At 47.8% G+C, this 20,369-nt stretch overlaps 1 protein-coding gene and 1 long non-coding RNA gene across 4 annotated transcripts in view; one reads left to right on the top strand and one right to left on the bottom strand.

Annotated features, from left to right (window-relative positions):
- Positions 1–14,085, bottom strand: part of LOC311612794 — a 24,813-nt gene extending 10,728 nt beyond the window's left edge. The window contains exons 1-2 of the long non-coding RNA XR_014793352.1: positions 10,189–14,085; positions 383–496 (exon numbers count right to left, since the gene is read on the bottom strand). This is a non-coding gene — a long non-coding RNA (uncharacterized lncRNA). The remainder of the gene's footprint in view (positions 1–382; positions 497–10,188) is intronic.
- Positions 7,402–20,369, top strand: ATF3 (activating transcription factor 3). 3 transcript variants are annotated; one of them, XM_084866043.1, is made up of 4 exons: positions 7,402–7,707; positions 14,109–14,356; positions 15,976–16,079; positions 17,252–18,681. In XM_084866043.1, exons 2-4 carry the CDS (start codon positions 14,113–14,115, stop codon positions 17,447–17,449), a joined length of 546 nt encoding a protein of 181 aa, XP_084722169.1. In that variant the 5' UTR covers positions 7,402–7,707; positions 14,109–14,112; the 3' UTR covers positions 17,450–18,681. The 3 variants fall into 3 exon arrangements, with proteins under 3 accessions (XP_084722169.1, XP_084722168.1, XP_084722170.1); XM_084866042.1 differs by having other exon boundaries at positions 7,509–7,707; positions 14,239–14,356; positions 17,252–20,369; XM_084866044.1 differs by having other exon boundaries at positions 7,617–7,707; positions 14,243–14,356; positions 17,252–20,369.

The following is a 20,369-nucleotide window of genomic DNA, read 5'->3' as shown; positions in this document are numbered from 1 at the left end:
GCTTCACATTGATTTTTTTTAAAAAAAATGTTTTAAAATCAGTCAGTAAATCAATCTGAAAAAGAGAACTTTCCATTCAGGCTCAGGAATTTCTGATGTATGGAGGTTCTTTGTGACTTGTTAGCTTTAAGAATAAGGCATAATGAAGGAAAAAAGTAACATTTATTGAATATCTCCTATGTAGAGGCCATGAGGTTGCATTGTTCTTTAATCCTCTGTTCTATCATGTTCTAAGATAGATGTTTTTATTTTACAGGAGAAACTGAGGTTTCAGGACTCACTCAAAGCCAAGTAGGAGCTGGCAGTGTGGGGAACTGAACTCAGTTCTATCTGAGTGCAGATGTCCAGGTTCTTTCTGCCATCCTACCGCTCCACCACTCACCTTTTCAGCTCCAGGAATGCTATGCATGTGTAGCCACCAGCCCCTGAAATGCTGTCAGTCGCTCTTCACCTTGGCCCCAATCTTGCAAATGGAGCATCTCCTGGGCCTCAGGACCTGGGGCAAAGGGAAAAATGGGTGCTCAGAAATCTGGTTGCTAAGGTTCCTTTTAGTGTAAGAATTTATAATTCTGAGGCCATAGAGAGCCACTTTTCCTCTCTGAGCTCAATATTCCCACCCATTAAATAAGGACACTGAACCACATCAGAGCATCCCAAATTTCCCATGAGTATTTAATGAGAGGCCGTAAGCCTAGTGGTTAAGCACCCAGACTCAAGGGGCCAGACTGCCTAAGCTTGATTCCTGCTCTGCCACTTCCTAACTGTGTAACTTCTGGTAGTTATTTGCCCTCTCTGTGCCTTAGTTTCCTCATCTATAAAATGGAGATGTTCACAGTACTTACCTCATAGAGTTGTTAGGAGGATTAAAGGCATTAGCTATATGTGAAGGGCATAGCCCACAGTCTAGACACAGTGAATATTACACTTAGAGGCAGAAGACAGGGAACCATTCCCCCCCCCGGGTCCCAGAAGTATAACTTTCATATATATAATTTATTTCAGAGATTAAGGGAGAGAGAGAGAGATAGAAACATCAATCATGAGAGAGAATCTTTGATCTGCTGCCTCCTGAAAGCCCCACACTGGGGATGAAGTCAACAACCCGGGCATGTACCCTGACGGGAATTGAACCATGACCTCCTGGTTCATAGGTCAACGCTCAACCACTGAGCCACCCAGGCCAGGCCCAGAAGTATAACTTTTGGTGGCCCATTCCAAGCACAAAATGTATTTGATATCCTTTTCCTTTCCTTAAAAATTCTTGTAGGGCACATTTATATACATACTTGTTTAATAAAAGCAATATTTAAAACACTGATTAAGACAGACACTCCAGCAAGATCCCCTGAGCACCTCCTGGCTCTGGTGCACTTTGGCGCACTAATGCACATGCTCACACCCAGTTTGATGGCAGTCGATGACTTCCAGGGCCCTTTCAGCTCTGGTGTCTTGCAGTTCAGAGAATCAGCACCACCAGATTCCAGGAACCTGCTCTACCTTGTATCACCCATGCCCTGCAGCTGGCATAGCAATTTCCAAGCTGAAGTGCTACCCGAACTCCAGTAAGCATGTTACCAGAAGGCACAGGCAGAATCATTGTGCCAGCTCTTCTGCCTCAGTACCAATCACCATGGTGCAGCCTGGATTTTCTGTTTTAAGAAGGATGAAGAGAAAATAAGGGGTTGGGGTGGGAAAGTAGAGAGGGAAAGGGTTAAAGGTGAAGCTCTGGGGGGGTGGGGGGTGGGAAGTGCCTGCAGGATATTTTTATTTGGATGTTAGGAAACAAAGAAAAGGTAGTCACAATCATTGAGGGACCTTCCACTTTCCATTGTGCCTTGTGTAGCACTAAAGACAGAAATCAAGACCTGTTCTCTAATCCCTGCCTGGGGTGCTCTTAAAAAGCAATGTGGGCAATGATAAAAGGTGATACCTGCTCTTCCATAATAAAGATTTAAATTTATATAACAGTCTTGCAAGATATTGGCAACACCTAAATGCTAAAAGTAGGGAAATGATTGAGTAAATCATACCACCTCCATTGGCCATTAAATTTTATGGTAATAAAAGTCAGGATAGTGGTTACCTCTAGGAAGTGGAGAGAGGCAGATGTGAATCATCTGTACATATGCTACATTTTACAATAATAGGACAAAATGTTGTTGAGAAGAATCATGATGGTAATTAAGACCACATACAATTCAGAATAATAACCAAAAGAGCAAATTTCAAAGTTGCATGCAATCATAACTCTAAAAATCATATGCCTGAGAAGACTGGAGGGAACACACCCAAATGCTAATAGTGTTAAGATTAGGGGTAATTTTTCTCCTGCCTATTTCCCAAATTTTCATAATGGTAAAAATATATACATACTAAGAAAAGCTTCCCCAAAAGAATCTTGAAAAGTGTGCTTCTTTTAATTATTTTCTTTTTTAAAAAAATATATTTTATTGATTTTGTACAGAGAGGAAGGGAGAGAGATAGCAGGTTAGAAACATCGATAATAGAGAGTCATCGATCAGCTGCCTCTTGCACACCCCCTACTGGGGATGTGCCCACAACCAAGGTACATGCCCTTCACCGGAATCGAACCCGGGACCCTTCAGTCCCCAAGCCGACGCTCTATCCACTGAGCCAAACCGGTTTTCGGTCTTTTAATTATTTTCAAATCACTTTCACACCTGTTATCTCATTGATTCTTACAACAATCCTTTGGACAGAGTTGCTATTAAATAGTTCTATTTTAAACACAGATGAAGTGTTTATGACTTATGTAAGTCACTCAGTTGGCTAGAGGGAAACCTCCCAGTGGTTCCCAGGTTTCCTGATTCCTGCTAATATTCTGGTTGTTGGGAGTCCATCTTCAGCCCCAGGGCTCCGGGATCCCCACACTTATTGGGAGTAGCTATTACCTGGGCTTTGGTCCTCTGGTCCAAGGTGGATGTCTATGGCTATTGAAGATTGATTACACACAAAAAAGGTCCCAACAATGCAATCCCTGCTTGTGAGGCTCTTACACTCTCTTCTCTAATAAGGCACAAAGTTCAGGGGTAAATTTTCTTAGAAGTGGAGAGAGAGGGGAGGGGGGAGGGGCTGTCAGGACTAAAGGCTGTGTTTGAGAGTCAAGTTAAACAATATTTCTCTAGCTTTTGGAGGGAAAGAGAGATTGTGGAAATGGGTCCGTCATTGTGCCTCCCCCCTGACACCCGCTCTCCCTCCAGCTGTTAGGATAGGTTGCCAGGGTTTTTCAGGATGGCTCTACAGAAGGAGCCAGCGCTCCTCTTTTCTGAGGGAAGAATGTTCTGCTCAAGAATACCAAAGTCAGAACCCGACTGGAACACAGATCTCCTGCTCCCAACCCAGGGCGCTGTGCACAGGCCGTTGGTGCTCTGTGCACTGAGAAGAGCCCCTGTATGTACTAGAGTTGCTGAGGATGGAGAACAGGGATCATGCTCATTGGTTTGTGTCTCCGGAGTCTTATCCTCAAGCCCCTAAAGATGGCCGTTCCTTAATATAGTTTGGCTTCATCTACAATTGTTTGTCACTAGGGGATAGAATGGGCTCTGGGAGAGATTCGGGGTATCCCCAGAAAGCCCTCCTTGATTCATAATTAAGGACACCATTACTGAGGACCAGCTGTGTGCCCCCATCCTCATGAAGCCTTCCAACAAATTTATGTGTCCGATACTGTTACTAGTGCTCTATTTGAGCTAAGGAAACTTGAGCCCAGAGTGTGAGATGATTTACGCAAGGTGACACGGCTCATTATGCAATCCTTCCCCGTGTTTCCTAAGGAGGCCGGCCCATTTGTAGACTCTGAAGTTAGTAATGACCACTATACAAATTGAGTTTAAGCATGGGTTTTGGAAAACAGAATAAAAACATAAAATGTACCCCACACTTCCTTTTAAAAAATATTTTTTATTGATTTCAGAGAGGTAGAGGGAGAGGGAGAGGGAAAGGGAGAGGGAGAGAACTGCATCCTGGGATGGAGCCTTATATAGGTCCACACTTAACCACTGATCCACAGGGGCCCCGCTACCCCACGCTTCCTGAGGTGAAATGGGTTGAGCCACAAGGACTGACAGACTGCTAGTGCCTGACTAACTTTAACTTGTGTTTGATGTGCCTCTCCAGAGCTCTGAAATACAATCTTGGGGTTTGAAGAAGAGTAATGGGGTGGAGGGAGGAGTAGGAAGAAACTGTTCCCTGGACTAAGAAACTGCTAAAATCTTTAAATATCTCTGGACTTTTTTTTTTTTTTTTTTTTTTGGCTCCCTGCAATGTTTGGTGTTTAGATTCGGTTGCCACGAGTGGGCTGTTTTTAGCTGCCTAGTTCCAACCCCTCCCCTTTTAACATTTTCCCCTTCCTTTTGCACATGCCCCAACATGAAGTTTCCAGTTCTTATCTCACTCGGCAAAACATACCAAGGCTGGTCTGAATGTGGATTCCCCAGGTGGTTCTCCAGCATGAAACCTCAACAATATTCAGGTCCCTGCTTCACCCTTTTCCACTGAGGATTAACCCCTGAAATAACCAAAGCCAGGGCTCCCTTCTCCGGGGCAGCAATTCTTTGCCTTTGTGTAGAGAAGCATTGTGGCCCGGGGAGCTGTTCTTGCCCCTCCTCTACACAGTGCGCAGGTGCACACAGGACTCAATCAGGGTAAACTGAGGATGCACAAGACTCAGATACTGTTCACCCCTCAGCGAAACAGACCTTGGGGCGCCTCCTTTCCACCTTCCCAGTCCGCCATTGGTCAGGCATTTCACAGCTCTCTGGAGAGCTGGGGGCAGGGAGCCGGGAGGCAGGCGTCCTTTCTGTTTTTCTTAGATAAGAGTTTCATTCACAAGGGGGTGGACTTACTTCTGTGTCTAGATTCTTATCGCTTTTAGAGTTTCAGTGGGAAAGCTGGCATAGAAAGCAGCCTCAGACTTCTGTGATCAGCTGGCCACATTTCTATCCAGGTGTGACTTGAAGATTTAAAACCAAGAATTATTAGAATGAAACAAGACTCCTAAGAGGAACAGGAGGCACTATGGCAACAAAAACAAACGGCTGGGGCTAGGACTCCTCCGTCTTCCTTACCCTCCTCTTGCACTGGCTTGCGCAGGCTGTGTATCCAACTCCTGAAGTTGAATTTCCCCTACAGGACAGGACTCCACCTCCTTATATCTGGCTGGGGTGTACGAGTGGCTCAGAGTTTAAAATGTAAACTGGTTAAAGATTTCCGCAGGCATTTCACAGAGGAACAGAAGGGGGAAGCTTTCACGTGTCCTCCCCCATCTCATTTCTCTTTATAATGTAGATAAGTACACACAGTAAATAGAGAATTCCAAATACCTTTCATTTAATGAACAAACTCCTTTCCTTCGAATCTAGGAGCTTACCTTCCGGCCTAGAGTTTACCAGCCAACGCGACGCGTCGGCTGGAGGGCGGGTCTGGGGGTGTGGGGCGCCAATTGCGGGCGGGGGGAGGAGGGGAGGGCTGGGTGTGGAGGGTGTGGCCGGGAGAGCCGTTACCATGGAGAAAAGTAAAGCAAAACAATCGCCTAGTGCTTCCCGCGCGACACAGCTGTAAACCCTATCCCGTCCCAAACATTCTCAGGGAGCCTGCGGGGAACCCCGGGGTTCCAGGTCGGGCCAGGGACAGAAGGAATTTCCGAGGTCGCCCTCGGCGTGTTCTGAGCCTGAAACTTGGGGGCGCGGGGGGGGGGGGGGGGGTTGGCTGGGTTGGGGAGAGGAAGCCAGATGCGGGAGACAGGTACCTGCAACTCTGAGGGTCTCTGCCCCAGGCTGTTGGACAATGGGCGGGGCCGGGGGAAGGGACAAAGATGCCGTGTGCGTGTGCGTGTGCGTGTGCGGTGTGTGCGTGTGTGTGTGTGTGTGTGTGTGCGTGTGTGTAAGGGAGTGAGGGAGAGAGCGAGCGAGACAAGCTGACGCGACCCTCCATCACCACCATAAGAGCAGAAGGCTGCAGTGCGTGGGGTGGGGCTGCGAGCGAGCAAGACCCTCCTGGTTCTCACCCCAAATCACCACACTTGGACCTTAGCTCGCCTAGCTCCCAAGAGGCAGCTGGAAGCCATTGTTTCTGCCCCGGCTGTACCCTCACATCCCACGGGCTCGCATGGGTCTCCCTCCCTGGCAGGTTCAAAAACAGCGAGGGGCACACTCGCTTCCGCATATATGCGTCCATGGGCCAGCGAGACAGCTAAGGTCGGGGAATCCTAACCAAGAAGTCTAAAATGACTCCTTAAAATAGGCTCAAATCCAGTTCTGCTGAAGCCTCGCTGGAATCTGGGTTCAAGGGACAGCGCCTCTCCCGCCACCCGGCCGGGCTCGGGGGCGGAGGGATTTCTGCTCCAGGGCATTTCCGCAGCGGTCCGCGCCCCAGTCCCCGCGGTCCGGTCCTAGCCCCATCGCTCTGGGCGCGGCAAAATCCGTGCAAGCCCAAGACCGCTTTCCCCACGCACCTAAATAAGGAGACCAACGCACCGTGTCTTTCCCCCTCTCCCTGGCCTCAAGGCTCCGGCCCCTCTGAGTCCCTCTTTGGGTTGCCTCTGATTTCTCCAGCTCTCATCTTTCCAGGATCTTGTTCATTGCACTATCAATTTCAAACGCTGTTGGTTGTTAAAAAAAGGAAAGAAAAGAAAAGAAAAAAGAAAAGAAAAAGAATCCTAACCCTTAAGGTCCTATTTGCCCTCGCCGGGGGTCGGGTTCCCAACCTGCCTCTGGACTGTGCCATTTGCCCTCGGGTGGGGTGTGACGAGACTTCGAGCCCACCGATCGCTGCGCTCTGCTCTGGGTTAACCCGCAAACTTCTCGCGGTCCCAGCCGCGGAGGTCACCCACGGCAGGTAACGGTGTGGGTTCGCCGTAGGGTTCCTTTGGGCACCTCTCTCGAACCAGAGGCTAACCCTACAGTTCTTACCCGCCCCCTACGTGGAAGGAGGCGTTTGGCGGGGAAGAGCGTATTTTCCCGAAGCTCCAGAAAATGATCACTCATTTTAGAGAAAGGATGTGCCTCTTCCCAGCTTCACCTCGTCTGGACTGCGGCCAGGATCCACCACACGCTGTCCCCCATCACCTCTTCCCCCCCCCCCCCTCGTCCCCCCACCTAGCGGAGGGAGAGATGCCAGCGCAGTGGAGTCATGCAGCTGGCTTGGGCACCATTGGCTCATGCCTGGAACACGCAGCAGCGAGTACGCACATCTGGCGGCCAGCCCGAGCGACTCCTGCCCTGATATGGAGAGAGAGGGCGGGCAGGTTTGTGTCCCAGCTCGCGAGTCCGGAGGACGCTCCCGGGCCGGCTCCTCCCCGTGCTTTTGCATCACCAGTTCCCTCCTCCCCTCCCCCCCCCCCAACACACACTTTGGCCCCTCCTCCAGTCCCCTCCCTTGCCCAGTCTAGTTCTGCTGGTTCCCGGGGAAAGTTATTAATAGCATTACATCAGCCTGGGACTGGAGTAACCTGGCACGGCGCCAGCCAGAGGGCTATAAAGGGTGATGCAACGCGCGCTCAGCCACAGTCGCACGCAGCGAGGCGGGCACTGCACTGCACTCCCCGGTCGCTGCCCCAGCGGACCCGCCTGCCCGCGCTTCGCCTGTGCGCTCCCGGGGTTCGCCCGCCAGCCCAACCGACAAGCAGCCCGACCCCGTCCCGACCCTGCCCGCCCTCCGGACCCTGGCCGCTCCGAGCGGAGACCAGAGGTGAGCGCTAGGAAGTCCAGTGAGTGAGCCGGAGAGGGTGGCTCGCTTTCATTCCCTTCGCGCCCCGATAGTAACTAGTCCCGCGCCCCGAGCCCAGCCCCGATCCGCACCCCCAGCCTTCGGCTTCTAAAGAACTCTGGCCGAACTTTTCCCAGCCACCGCTGCTCTCCGGCGCTTCAGAAAGTTTCTCGCCGAGAACTTTCTCTTTTGACTTGGGGCGCAGAAGAGTCCTGTTGATAGAGCTGGGGCTCCTGCTTCTCGGCGAGGCTGGGAGCACCGCTCCCCTCGTCCGGGCGCTTTCCCAGCCCTCTGGGAGCGGGCGTGCGGAGGGGTGTTGCGCACGGGTGTCCGAGGCTCCGCGGCTCGCTGGTCGCTCCATCCCTCGCTTGGTGCCGCGGCACTGGCACTCCCGATCCCAGCCTTCCCGAGATCCGCGGAGCGGCACGGAGGCTGGGGCTCACGGCAGGGCTGCCCCAGGAGCCGAACGGAATGAATGGAACCGGGGAACCGGGGAATCCGGTCGCGACCTCGGCCGCCGGGAGTCGCCCTACGCCCTCGGAAGCGCAGGACAGCGCGGGCAGCCGGAGCGAAAGTTAGTTGGGATAAGTTTAGAGGTGGCGGGCGCTCCGGTCCGGTCCTTCGGCAGAAGACGAAGAGGGCTCCAGCACTGACTGGGGTCGGGCTCCGGGGCCTGAGACTTCCTGTCCCAAGTCGCTCACTCCTTTCTCTCATACCTGTGGCTTTGGTTCTTCCTGTGGCGTGTTCTCAGATTTCTCTGCTTTTCCTCCAAGGAGACCCGCCTCAGGGAAAGCGAAGGTGCGAAGCCACATGCTCATAGTTGAGAGAATGGCTTTGTGGTTAGTGGCCAGGACCCTGAGGAGAGCTTGTACTGCAGGTGATGTTCTGGAGCCTCGGTATCCCCTGCTGGGAGATGGGGGCACAGCCGCAGTGCTGGCCCGCTCTGCCTGTTAGCCAGCTCAAGGCGGTGTTTGGACCAGATAACCGTTAAGGTCCTTACTGGCCAGAAGATTTTCAGATTCTAGAGTGGTGCAATTTCAAAAAGGGGGGAGGTAGTAAGGGGTCTTATATGACTTGTATGAGTGAGTCTCTATCTCATGTCACTGGCCAGCCTCTGAGGCAAAGGGGGAATGGGGACTCTCTATTGAACATCTCTTCCTTTTCCAGCTCGCTTTCCATTTGGATTGGTTCTCCTCTCTGCTCCTCCACACCCCATTTCCAACCCATCTGTTTACTTCCTAACCACTTTCTTTTCTATACTTTCATTTCCTAGATCACATATGCTTCCTTACAAATAAAAGAGTTGCTAAAGTATAGGGGGGTGGGGTGGGATGGAGGTGGGGGAGAGCCAAGAGCCAGGGCAAAGGGGGCGGGGGGGGGGGGGGGAGAAGGGCTGTTAAGACAGGAAGGCTCCAGTAGTGGCTACAGGTGTATTTCTTGCCCACACTGTGAGCCTGAAGTGCTGCCTGCCACGTTTTCTCCCAATGTACCTATTTCATTGTGGCTGACAGTTACCACTGTCTCCTCAACTTTAAATGAAGGGGAAATTGATATTACTGTCTCCTTGTGCTGCAGTTAGCATTTGTGGTAGAATAATGCTACAACACGGAGGCTCTTGTTTTCAGGCTATTCCAGACCAAGACTGGGGTGAGTATAGGTTTTGCAGTTGTAATTGTCTGGCTGGTTTCAGAGATAACATGGCAGGTAACACTCCAGGCCCACAGTGTGGATAAGACACAGCACTCAGCACCTGTGGCAGCTACCTTGCCTTTGGATCCTTCTGTCTAACCCCTTCTCTCTCCCTATTCTCTTCCTTCTATACTCCCTCCCTGTCTAATCCTGCCAAAGCCTCCTCTGGTGGGTACCAGGTTACTTGACTTGATTCTTTATCTACCTGGCCAATTGCTTTGTTAGTTGGGTCTCTCTTGGTGATGGAAGAAAATGAGCAATGGGTGAGTGGTCAGCAGTTTGGCCCAGGCTGGACCTCTCGCCAGCTTTGGTTTTGGGCAAGTCACTACCTTACTGGACCTCATTTTACTTAATTACAAATAAAGACCTGACCTAGGTGACTCTAATATTAGATGTTCTATTTCATTAGATAGAGTCCTTGATTTCTTCCTTTTTCAAATGGCTGGGCATGGAGCAGGGTCAGTGACTCCAAGTGTCACCCATCCTGGGGCGGAGGAAGTACATAGCCAGGACACCACAGAAACCAGAAATGGTCTCAGTGAGAACTAGTTATTTCATAAGTACCAGTGGAGACAAGCTGGTGCCAGCAAATAGAGGGGTGGAATTGACCTTGTGTGGGGTCAATCAAAGTGCAAAAGAAGCTGGGACTGACCTGAATGTTTTGAGGGTTCCAATTAATTCCTGATGAATAAGCTATATTGTCAACAGCATTGAGTTCCCTCGAAATGGAAGTGGAATCGTAGTATTGGAGTCTCAGAATATGTGTAAACTCACCTTCATGAATCTTGTATGATCCTCATGAATCTGAGCCCTGTGAGGGAACTCAGGCAGGCGGTACTGGTCTCATTTCATAGATGAGGAGACTGAGGCCCTGAAAGCATGAGTGGCTTCTTGGTGGGTACTCAGCTTGTCAGTGAAAACATCTGGTCCTGAAGCCCAGCTGTATACCTCCAACCTTCAAGTGAGCTGGGAGAAAGACCAAGCAAGATATGAAATTAGCAAAAGATCTGTGTTGGTTTCTGACTTTAAGATGTTTTATGAGCAATGGTTAATGGAAAATTAAAAGTGAAAATTCAACACAGTTGTTTGTAGCTACTAGGAAATAAAATCTAGGAGCTGAATTTCCAGTTAAAGAAATACATGAGTAAAGTTTCACTTTCTTGAAACTGATTACACCACCAATGATACGACGTGATTTCTGATCAGAGATAACGGAGCAGAAGCAAAATGCAGATGCTTTGTAGCAAGTGTGGGCAATTTTAAGATCAATGTAGAAAGTTAACTCAGAAAATCCCCAAACATATTGTTTTTTATTCAATGAGGGGGATGTTAAAAGGTCTCAACATTCATGGGAAAAAGTCTGAAGATTTTAACTTCGTTTTCCTTGTAGGGACACAGCCTGAGTCTGGGCTGAATCATACCTTAAGAGAACTGAGTAAAGAAATAACTAGAAAGTATCTCAAAAAAACTAAAAAGAAAACAACCCTAAGCTTTAGCTGAGTGCAGAGAAAGTCCAAATCTCTACAGATAGAACTACTTTACGTTCTGAAAAGCATTTAACATTTTACAATCCATTTCTGTCCCCAAGTAAGCCCACCCAATGCTTTTCATAAAGACATTCCATACCACTGACATTCTTCACTTTCATTTCTCAGGACTGCTGACTATACTAAGAAGGGGGGAAAATTCCCAAACAGCAGACCTCAAGCCTTGAAAGCTCATTAATAAACGTAGTTGGGTGGTGAAATGGAACTACACACAACTGTGTGGAATTCAGACTACCCATGTAGAAGGGAGCCATCTAGTCCTCCAAACAAAGGCAAGCCCAGTGGTAGCTTTGAATTCCATCCCTGAACTCCTGGATTTTTAATGAAGTTAGAAGGGGAGGGAAAGCATGAATGCATGGGAGAATCTTAAGCCTCTGGCTTTAGAAGGCTGTTTTCTCAGAGTTTATTACCTGCCAGAGACAAGTACCCTCCCAGCATCCTAAGGTTATAGGATTAAGCTGGTAGAACTTCGGTTCTGACTCATGACATAGGGCTTTATAGAGTTACATACATTTCCTAGGTTCCTTTGAATAGTCAAAGGTGGCATTTGTTGGCCTGGAGTTCTTGCCTCCAACAGTGTATCTCAGATTGTAAAGGAGAGTTAGAAGTCAGGGTGCTCTATTCAGAAGTGTTTGAGATCCAAGAGAGTGATCAGCCACCATCCCACCTGGACCAACCGGTAGATTAGAGAGCCAGGCTTGTGCCTCAGATATCCCTGGGAGGCCCAGTAAAAGCATATCCCCTAATTGAATTATGTTCTCAAGGCAAATTCATGTATTATTATTCCTCAACTCCTTGTACAACTTAAATGAGAAAATAGGACAATTGTTATTAGCTTTATTTTATATAGGTGAAGGAAGGGCACTGGGAGTTAGGATGACATATGAGTAAGTGAGCCTTAAATCTTGATCTTCTGACCCCATCTAGGAATTTCTGTGCATAAAAGGCCTGCTTATATATACTCCAAAATGGGGGCAGCAGCCTGAGTGTGCACCCTGACATAGATCAGCAAATTCATTACCTAGGGCTCAAGTTTCCCCTGTGGCTCTTTCCTTCAGCAATTCATTTCTGGGACCCCCACCACCCCTATGCCTACTCACACCCCTATGAAAAATTTGTTTTAGTTTTTTGTTTGTTTTTGCAATGTGGAATAATATTCTATATTCTATACATTAAGGACACGAATTTTGGAACCAAATTCCAAATCCTGATGCTGTCTCACACTGACTTTAGGCAAGTTATTGAACTTGTATAAATCTCAGTTACTCCACCTATAAAAATGGTGCTAGGACCTAACTCAACTAGGTTCTCATGAAGATTAAATGAGATAAATTACATTAAATTTATTTGTGAAGGAAGCACTCATTAAATGTCAGCAATTTGTTGATGGACTTCCTGTCTGGTTGGACTTAAGGTCCACAGATCCCCAGATTGAGAAGAATTCTCCAGGGAACCCCTAACTAGAAAATCCATCTTCATCACCCCTGGAGAACTGACTGCTTGGACAAGGAGGAACAGCCAGTGCTGGAGGAAGTATATGGGGGGGAAAAATTTATGGGGACCATGGAACTGTCACTGTTTCCACCTTTTATTTTCCTACTGGCCTGTGAGGATCGGGCCTAAACTGGCTCTCTGACATCCCCCAAGGGTTCTTGGATTGTGAGAGGACAAAGGCCAGGCTGAGGGACCCCACCAGTGCACGATCAGGCCCGAAGGGACTGCAGGAGGGTTCTAGGCCATGTCTGGCCCCTCTCGCCCAGTCCTGATAGGCTGGACCCCAGCAGCAATCTAATCTATCGGTTGGAGCATCTGCCCCCTCGTGGTCAGTGTGCCTCATAACAACTGGTTGAATGGTCAAACAGTCGGACACTTAGCTTTCATTATATGGGATTATCTCTTTGGATTCCTTGGGCTATAGAATGATAGAAGTAGATAGCCGAAACCGGTTTGGCTCAGTGGATAGAGCGTCAGTCTGTGGACTGAAGGGTCCTGGGTTCAATTTCGGTCAAGGGCATGTACATTGGTTGCGGGCACATCCCCGACAGAGGCTGTGTAGGAGGCAGCTGATTGATGTTTCTCTCTCATCAACATTCCTAGCTCTCTATCCCTCTTCCTTCCTCTCTGTGGAAAATCAATAAAATATATTTTTTTTAAAAAAGGAAAAAAAAGAATGATAGAGGTAGATAGGACCTCAGAAGCCATTTGCTTTGACCAACACTTCCTAATTTCGTGTATTTAGTTGGGCAGTCTTCAGTGGTCAGCAGGCATTGGGGGCAGCCTGCTCTGGGATAGAGCCACAGCACAGACTCAGTTCCCATGCTACAGAACTCTCAGTCATGTGCCGGATGAAGACTGAGGCTCAGAGAGTTCAGGTCATACTGCTTCTTAGCACCAGAGACAGTGCCCAAGGTCCCCTTTGGCTCCCAGACCAAGGCTCTGCATAGACACCACAGGGCAGAACAAGACCTCCAGATGAGGTCCAAATTCTTAGCTCCTCATTTTATTCTGAGGTCTTTGCTTCATTAAGCTTAACTTTACAAATGGGGCTACTACTGGTCCCTTGTGATCTGAAACCCTAGCCCTCAGCCTCTGCCAAGGACTGGCTCAAAGAAACTCATCTGCCATGGTTACCATCCTCATGCTCATTTATTTGGATCCAACTTCCCGAGGAAGAATTGTCAGAGATATATTTGCTACATTCAGGGGTCCCCCACGTCTTGCTTTACTTCCACTTACTAACAACTTCAACTTGATTTCAGATGCCAAGTTTCTTTTTTCAACAAGAGACTGGAAATGAGGTTACATAATAGTTTCACTTTTTTTTAAAAAAATGCTCTTCCTCTTTCATTATTGTTTGAGGTACATTTGCATGTATGCACACCAGCCAACACTAATGCTTTTGAAAATTCAAAATGCCAACCCTGATCAACTTCAGTGAGGCATTTTATCCACATCACTGAACTGTGTATATTAAGAACCTGTTTTACTCAAGCTGATGATGGCATGAAATGAAAACAAAACAGAAGCCAGAGAGCTTATGTGACTTTTCCTGGGGTGTGGGATTTGGGTTGGAGGTCGCAGGTGTGGCGGGACTTGGCTCCATGCCCCCAATCCCTGAAGTAGTTTGGGTTTCAATGTGTCTTTCAGCAAAATGATGCTTCAACACCCAGGCCAGGTCTCTGCCTCGGAAGTCAGTGCCTCTGCCATCGTCCCCTGCCTGTCCCCTCCTGGGTCACTGGTGTTTGAGGATTTTGCTAACCTGACACCCTTTGTCAAGGAAGAGCTGAGGTTTGCCATCCAGAACAAGCACCTCTGCCACCGGATGTCCTCTGCACTGGAGTCGGTCACTGTCAGCAACAGACCTCTTGAGATGGCAGTCATGAAAGCCCAGGTAGGTGCCCTTTCTTTCAGCATGTGTTTGTCCTACACCTGCACACCTACCACATGCCAGGTGTGCTATGCAGGGGGCCGCAGCATGAAAAAACACAAACTACTGCCCTCAGGGAGTTTACTTTCTGCTGGGAGGAGACAGATAATACACAAAAGAAGTAAATACGTAATATGAGAGACTGAGCAAAGGAGAAAAATAAAGCAGCAAAGGGAGACTGAGAGTGGTCCCGCTGGCTGTCATGTTGAGAATGGGCAGTAGGGACAAGAGCCGAGGCAGAATACAGAAATGAGATTGTTGCAGTAATCCGGGCAAACAAAGGCAGGTCTGCATCAGGATGGAAGTAGGAGATGTGGAGAAGTGGTCAGCGAATGGGTCTGTCTGGAAGGTAAAGCAGATGGGCTGGCAGATTGGACATGGAGTATGGCTCCAAGTGGAGGATTCCAGGGTGGCTCCAAAACTTCTGGCTTGACTAACTGTAAGGATGGCCCGTCTATGTGCTGCTGAGATCGGGACATTGGGCAGGGACAGGAGTACATCCTATTGGAAGCCCCGGGGGAGGAGGCAGTTGGATATGTGGGTTAGGAGTTCAGAGGAGAATCAGGGCTAGAGGTGCAGAGTTGGAAGCCACCAGCATATGAATGTTATTTAAAGCCATGGTCCTGTGTGAGCTCACCTTCTGTGTTCAGTTGAAGTATATTTAATTCCATTATACAAGGACCGAGGTAGCCAGACTGTGGAGCAAGGACCCCCCAGCCATGCTCACAGCTGTGTATAATGCTCACAGCCTTGATACCAGGTTCTGCTTTAAGTTCACTTCTGTCCCTCACTGCTCGCCTCTCAGCGACTTTTCATAAGACACCTGGAGTAACAGACATGGTGGGAAGTCTGAGAGGTGATTGCTGGCAATGCTGTGGTGGCTCAAGGACTCAGAGCTGAGGTCTCGGATGTTTTGCTGGCCTGCCCTCATGGCACAAGATGGGAGTGTTTGGGGCATGAACACTGATTTGGGCCTGGAGTAGTGGAACTGGCTGAAAAAGAACTGAGTTTTAAAGGAAGTTGGCTAAGAATCTGTATGATTGTATAAAAGGGGCAGTGATTCTATATATAAGGGCTTTATGAATCCATATGAGGATGAATGAAATGACAGTTTTTAAGGTCTAGAAAAAGACCTGGCTGACAGTTCACTGACTGGTAGAGGGGACAACTGTATGATGCTGTCATTAGGAGCACTGGCTGGGTGCTCATTAACCTGAGGGGCTGTCATTGTCCCAATAGTGGACAGTGCTGATTGGATAATGGAACACACAAGGGAATATTTATTTTAATTTTATAATTAAATATCTTGAGATAACAGTGCAATGGAATTATAGGACCACCATAGAAGGAAGGAGAGCATTCTGAGGGATATTTTGAGGGTCTCCAAAGGAAGAGGTAGGCAGCCTGCTTTGTGGAAAAACTCCTTAGAGCCACCCCACCTACCTGTGATTCTGTGTTCCTCAAGTGATCTTCTGATGTTAGGCTAGTAAAACAAGTAGATTTTGCTGGTAATAAAAGGCAGTGTATTTGAGATGGGTTGCATTTCTTGCCTCCCATTAAGCAGGTGCCCTTGGATTTTACAGGTAGCCCCTGAAGAAGATGAAAGGAAAAAGAGGCGACGGGAAAGAAATAAGATTGCAGCCGCCAAGTGCCGAAACAAGAAGAAGGAGAAGACAGAGTGTTTGCAAAAAGTGAGTGTCTTCTTGCCTTGCCCTGGCCTTCTGCTCACGCCTGTCCCCCACCTCATGTCAGGATCTGAAGGGGGGTTAAGAAGCCCCCTACGCAGAAGAGTTTACCCAAGAAGGATTGTAGCTGGGAGTAAACATGCCAATGGCTGAATGAGGAGCTAGCAAAGCTGTTAGCACAATGAATGGGACTCTGGGTGTTATGAAAGCAGGTGTGTGAATTAAAAACCACAGTAGCCGTGGCCAGTCCCTACACGTCCAGCAGTTTCCAGGCTGCAGGATGTCAGCCCAGTCAAATAGGCTTCACTCGCCCATTCTCCTGAGAAAAGGAAGCTGCCAGCTCTCATTTGACTCACTATGAAATGCCTTTAATTAATCTCTTTAAACAAGTTATTTCCCTAATCCACAAGCAGTGATTAAACTTTCCTGGTGTTCCTGGGTCATTCTTAACTCGGTAGCCCTTCTCCATGGCTCACCCAATAGGCTTTTAGCTCCTGGCTGTATCTAGCCAGCTCCCCTTCCTAAAGGGAATGGTATCTGTGGCAGGCTGGGTAGCTTGTGCTCTATTCTTTCCAGTATTTATGTCTTTCCCCAACGGGTGGACAGGCTAGGGCAGAGTCATCACCTAGATTCCATAGGTCCCCATAGTTCTGTTGATTGCTTTAGGGAATCAGTGAAAACTAAGACACTTTGTGTGTTGCCATGTACATTCTTTCTGGGGAGATGAGCTTCTCTGTGAAATGACTGACTCAGAAGACAAAGTACCATGAGCCCAGAATTTGCTCCGGCCCCCAGGGCCCTTGTAGGTCCAGAAGACCTGCATATGGGCTGTTGGACTCATGCAGAGGAGACCTATGAGCCATTGATTCCACTGCAGCCTCGTTTCTATTAGAGTCACAGCCTGCCTCAATCTTGAGTGAAAACTCAAGGGCATCACTAAAGAAGCCTCTAAGTTCTAAGGCTTCTCCAGAGTCTGGATTCTCCCAAACCTAAGGCTGCTTATCTGGCTTTTTTGGGCACTATAGCAGGAAGCCCATGGCGTTGCCTCTGCAAGCCATTTCCAACTTGATGAGACCCTACATGTCCTAGGTGTTACCCTGTCACCCAGGGGCCATTCCCTGGCCACCCCTCCTTGCTGTCCTTGGCTCAAATTGTAATAACTCTGGCTTGTTCCTCAGGAGTCAGAGAAGCTGGAGAGTGTAAATGCTGAACTGAAGGCCCAAATTGAGGAGCTCAAGAACGAGAAGCAGCATTTGATATACATGCTTAACCTCCATCGGCCCACATGTATTGTCCGGGCTCAGAATGGGCGGACTCCAGAAGATGAGAGAAACCTTTTTATCCAACAGATAAAAGAAGGAACTTTGCAGAGCTAAGCAGTAGTGGTTATGGGGGCAACTGGGGACTCCTCATTGCATCCTCCTTCTACATCCAAACCCCTGCAGCCATTGAGATCTGACTTCCTCTCGAATCCCAGCAGCAAAGAACTGTGGAGGCAGGACTAGCTGGGCCTCTCCACTCTGCCCCAGAGCAGACTTCGGACCAGAGCAAGGGCATTTTTTGCCTCAACTCCAGGATTTAGGCCTTAACATACCAGCCATTCTTGGATTCTCCAGATGACCCCTGGTTAATGTTCTGCCCACCTTTCATCTGGATTCTACAAAAAACAGGAACTCCCATGTTAGAATTCATGCAAAAGAAGGGTCTATATCTTGGGTGGGTGGGGTGGGGCCACCTCCTCCCTTGCCACTCCCACAGCCACTAGTAGGGGACATGGAGTGAGAATGGCTTTTAGCAAAGTTGTGCAATGGCCAGGGTTGTGCTTCTAGCCAATATGCTGTTATGTACAGGAATTACTGTGCAAGGCGTTTGTTTCATAACTAAGCATTGTACTCTCCTGATGTGTGCTCTGACAACACTGGTGTGACTTGTTTGAGATTTTCCTCAGATCTAGTCTCTGAGAGTTTGAGGGACTACCACCATGTGGAGTGTCTTACAAGATGTTCAGGTGGCCAGAAGAACTTGTCAGCCCCAGGAGAATAGAATTTTGCCAGCCAGCAGTGCCGTTTGTGCCAACAGAGCAGGCCTCATTTCCCTTGGCACTCAGACATTAGTGCAAAATTCCTGGGCACGACTGCAGGCCCTCTGTCCCAGGAAGAAAGCAGAAAGTCCGCCTTCCAAAAGGTTAGGACTCTGCTCGGTCGTTTAGGTCAGGAGTTATTCCTAGGCCAGTTAAGAGCCAAAGAATATTCCGTTTTCCTTTACTTGCAGTTGAAAACCACATTCAGTAGAGATGCGTTTGAAGCTAGGTGATGCCTAGGTGTTCGCATTATTGGATGTGAATGGCATTGTTTTTGTCATGCAGATGTTTAGAAATCTGGCCCAGAGCATGTACAGCTGTGAGAGGTCATTCACACTGGCCACGAGAACTCTGGTCTATTTAAATTCTGATGTTTCTGTGAAATTCTCAGAGTGTTTAATCCTACTCAATAGTATCATTACAATTTTCTGTAAGAAAAAAATGTATTACTTATTTATCCTAGTATTCCTATCAATATAATAAATATTGAAACAAATATATGGTAAATTTAAGTGTTGTGCTGGTGTCTGTGCTTTAAAATCGGTTGTTGAAGTCTGGTCATTCTCCTGCCCCTTTCCTCTCCATTGGGGGCAGTGGGGGTGGTGTGGTTATTTAGTCTTAAATATTTTCTAAGTGTTCCTTTGTTCTTTGGGGTGCCACTAGCTGGTATAGTTATCTCTCAATCCTCTTCCCCAGTCTGTGGCATCTGATGCTCAACTGCTCATTAACAAACCCTGGAACACAGATCAAGCATATCCCTTGACTGTTTGGTGTTAAGATTTTATTATAAAATTTGAATTGCTAAATACCTCAACTATCAGTTTCTCTGAAAGGACAAAAGCCTAAAACATACACCTGTTGTTCAACTTGAGCCATGGACACCTTTCCATTCAGCCACAGAACTTCTCTTGAAGTATTCACTTGAATTGCATTCGTTATAATGTCCAGATATGTGTCTCATTGTTGCAAATGTGTATTTCAAATATCAGGGGGGAAATGAGGGGAGGATGGGTGTTATGCAAAGTGCTGAGAGGTCCCAGTACCAGAAAAACTCAGTGTATTGTTTGTGGATTCCAAAGACATAACCCAGAGGACTGGCTGTAAATGACATGGGTTTAATAGGGCTGACTTGCTTGGAGACCAGTAAAGTTTACTACTGCACCAGATGCCATTGGTGAGGTTGCCCACTAAGTCCCATCCTGCCTGTGGATGTGCCATCCCAGGGGCAGCAGTGCTATTGTTTAGCCCTCACCTAGCCTTTCCCAACGCAAGGTTTCATAGAGTACCTATAGAAAAGAGAGAAAAACTGCATTTGGGGGAGGGAACATGCTTATATGAGCTCAAAAACTGGCTGTTTACAGTCCTGGATCACATCTAGAAGCAGTTTCTCTTTGGCTTTTCTTAGACCAAGTTGCTGGCCAGGTTCCCAAGGTCTCACAGAAGGCCTTCACTCTATTTCCCACAGGGCAGAGGGGAGGAAGGAGAGCTGGAGCATGGGAAGGGACCCATGTTCCCAATTACCATACAATGGGGAAGAAGAAAGGAGAATAATTTTAGATGGGATAGGTGTGATAATTCAAAGAAAAGTATTCTAATTTTGGGAATCTCTGGAACACAGGATTCCTTAGATCTGAGACAGATCCAAGCTCCCTTGCTCTCTGCATATGCACATATGTAACACTCACAGGCTAGAATGAAAATTGGCTATTCTGCTACCAATGCTGTTCTTCGTTAAATGTTAAGATTCACGCACAGGAATGGTGCTGTTTCTTTGAATACATCTATGGTTCTCTTACACAATCACCTGTGACACAGGTGTTCTATTTTGGCTGCTTTAATTGCACATCAGGGGTAGTTCCTAATCTGTAAAGAGACAGCTGGTGGAAGTGCTGTCACCCTTCTTTTAGGAGATAATCTTTCCTTTATCCTGGTGAAGAGGGGGGAATTCCTTGCATTTACCTTCCAGTTGTGAGTATAGGTGCCACCAATCAGCTGTTATGAAACTCAAGGCAATTTTTAAGCTGCCATGGACAATGGATTGTAGAGGAAGGAAGGGGTTGGCAGCTATGGCAGGAAAAAATTGATCTGAGAAATGCACTATGTATAGTTAATGAAACTAAGTTCTTCTAACAAATGCTTTAAAAAATAGTTTGGTTTTCTGTAGCCAAATTTATGTTTCAACACTTTAATAATAATAAAGGATGAATATGTACTGA

The sequence above is a fragment of the Pipistrellus hanaki genome (genome assembly GCF_964339955.1).
Source record: "Pipistrellus hanaki genome assembly, chromosome: 18".
Classification (NCBI taxonomy): Eukaryota; Metazoa; Chordata; class Mammalia; order Chiroptera; family Vespertilionidae; genus Pipistrellus; species Pipistrellus hanaki.
The sequence above is the reverse complement of the archived record's forward strand: the minus strand, read 5'-3'. Positions and strand labels throughout refer to the sequence as shown.

What these genes read in the sequence shown, in the direction of transcription:
- ATF3 (XM_084866043.1), top strand. Translation starts at nt 14,113, where the DNA reads ATGATGCTTCAACACCCAGGCCAGGTCTCTGCCTCGGAAGTCAGTGCC. An exon ending in AGTCATGAAAGCCCAGGTAG is followed by an intron (nt 14,357 to 15,975) that starts GTGCCCTTTCTT and finishes TTTTACAGGTAG; the next exon opens with CCCCTGAAGAAGATGAAAGG. An exon ending in AGACAGAGTGTTTGCAAAAA is followed by an intron (nt 16,080 to 17,251) that starts GTGAGTGTCTTC and finishes CTTGTTCCTCAG; the next exon opens with GAGTCAGAGAAGCTGGAGAG.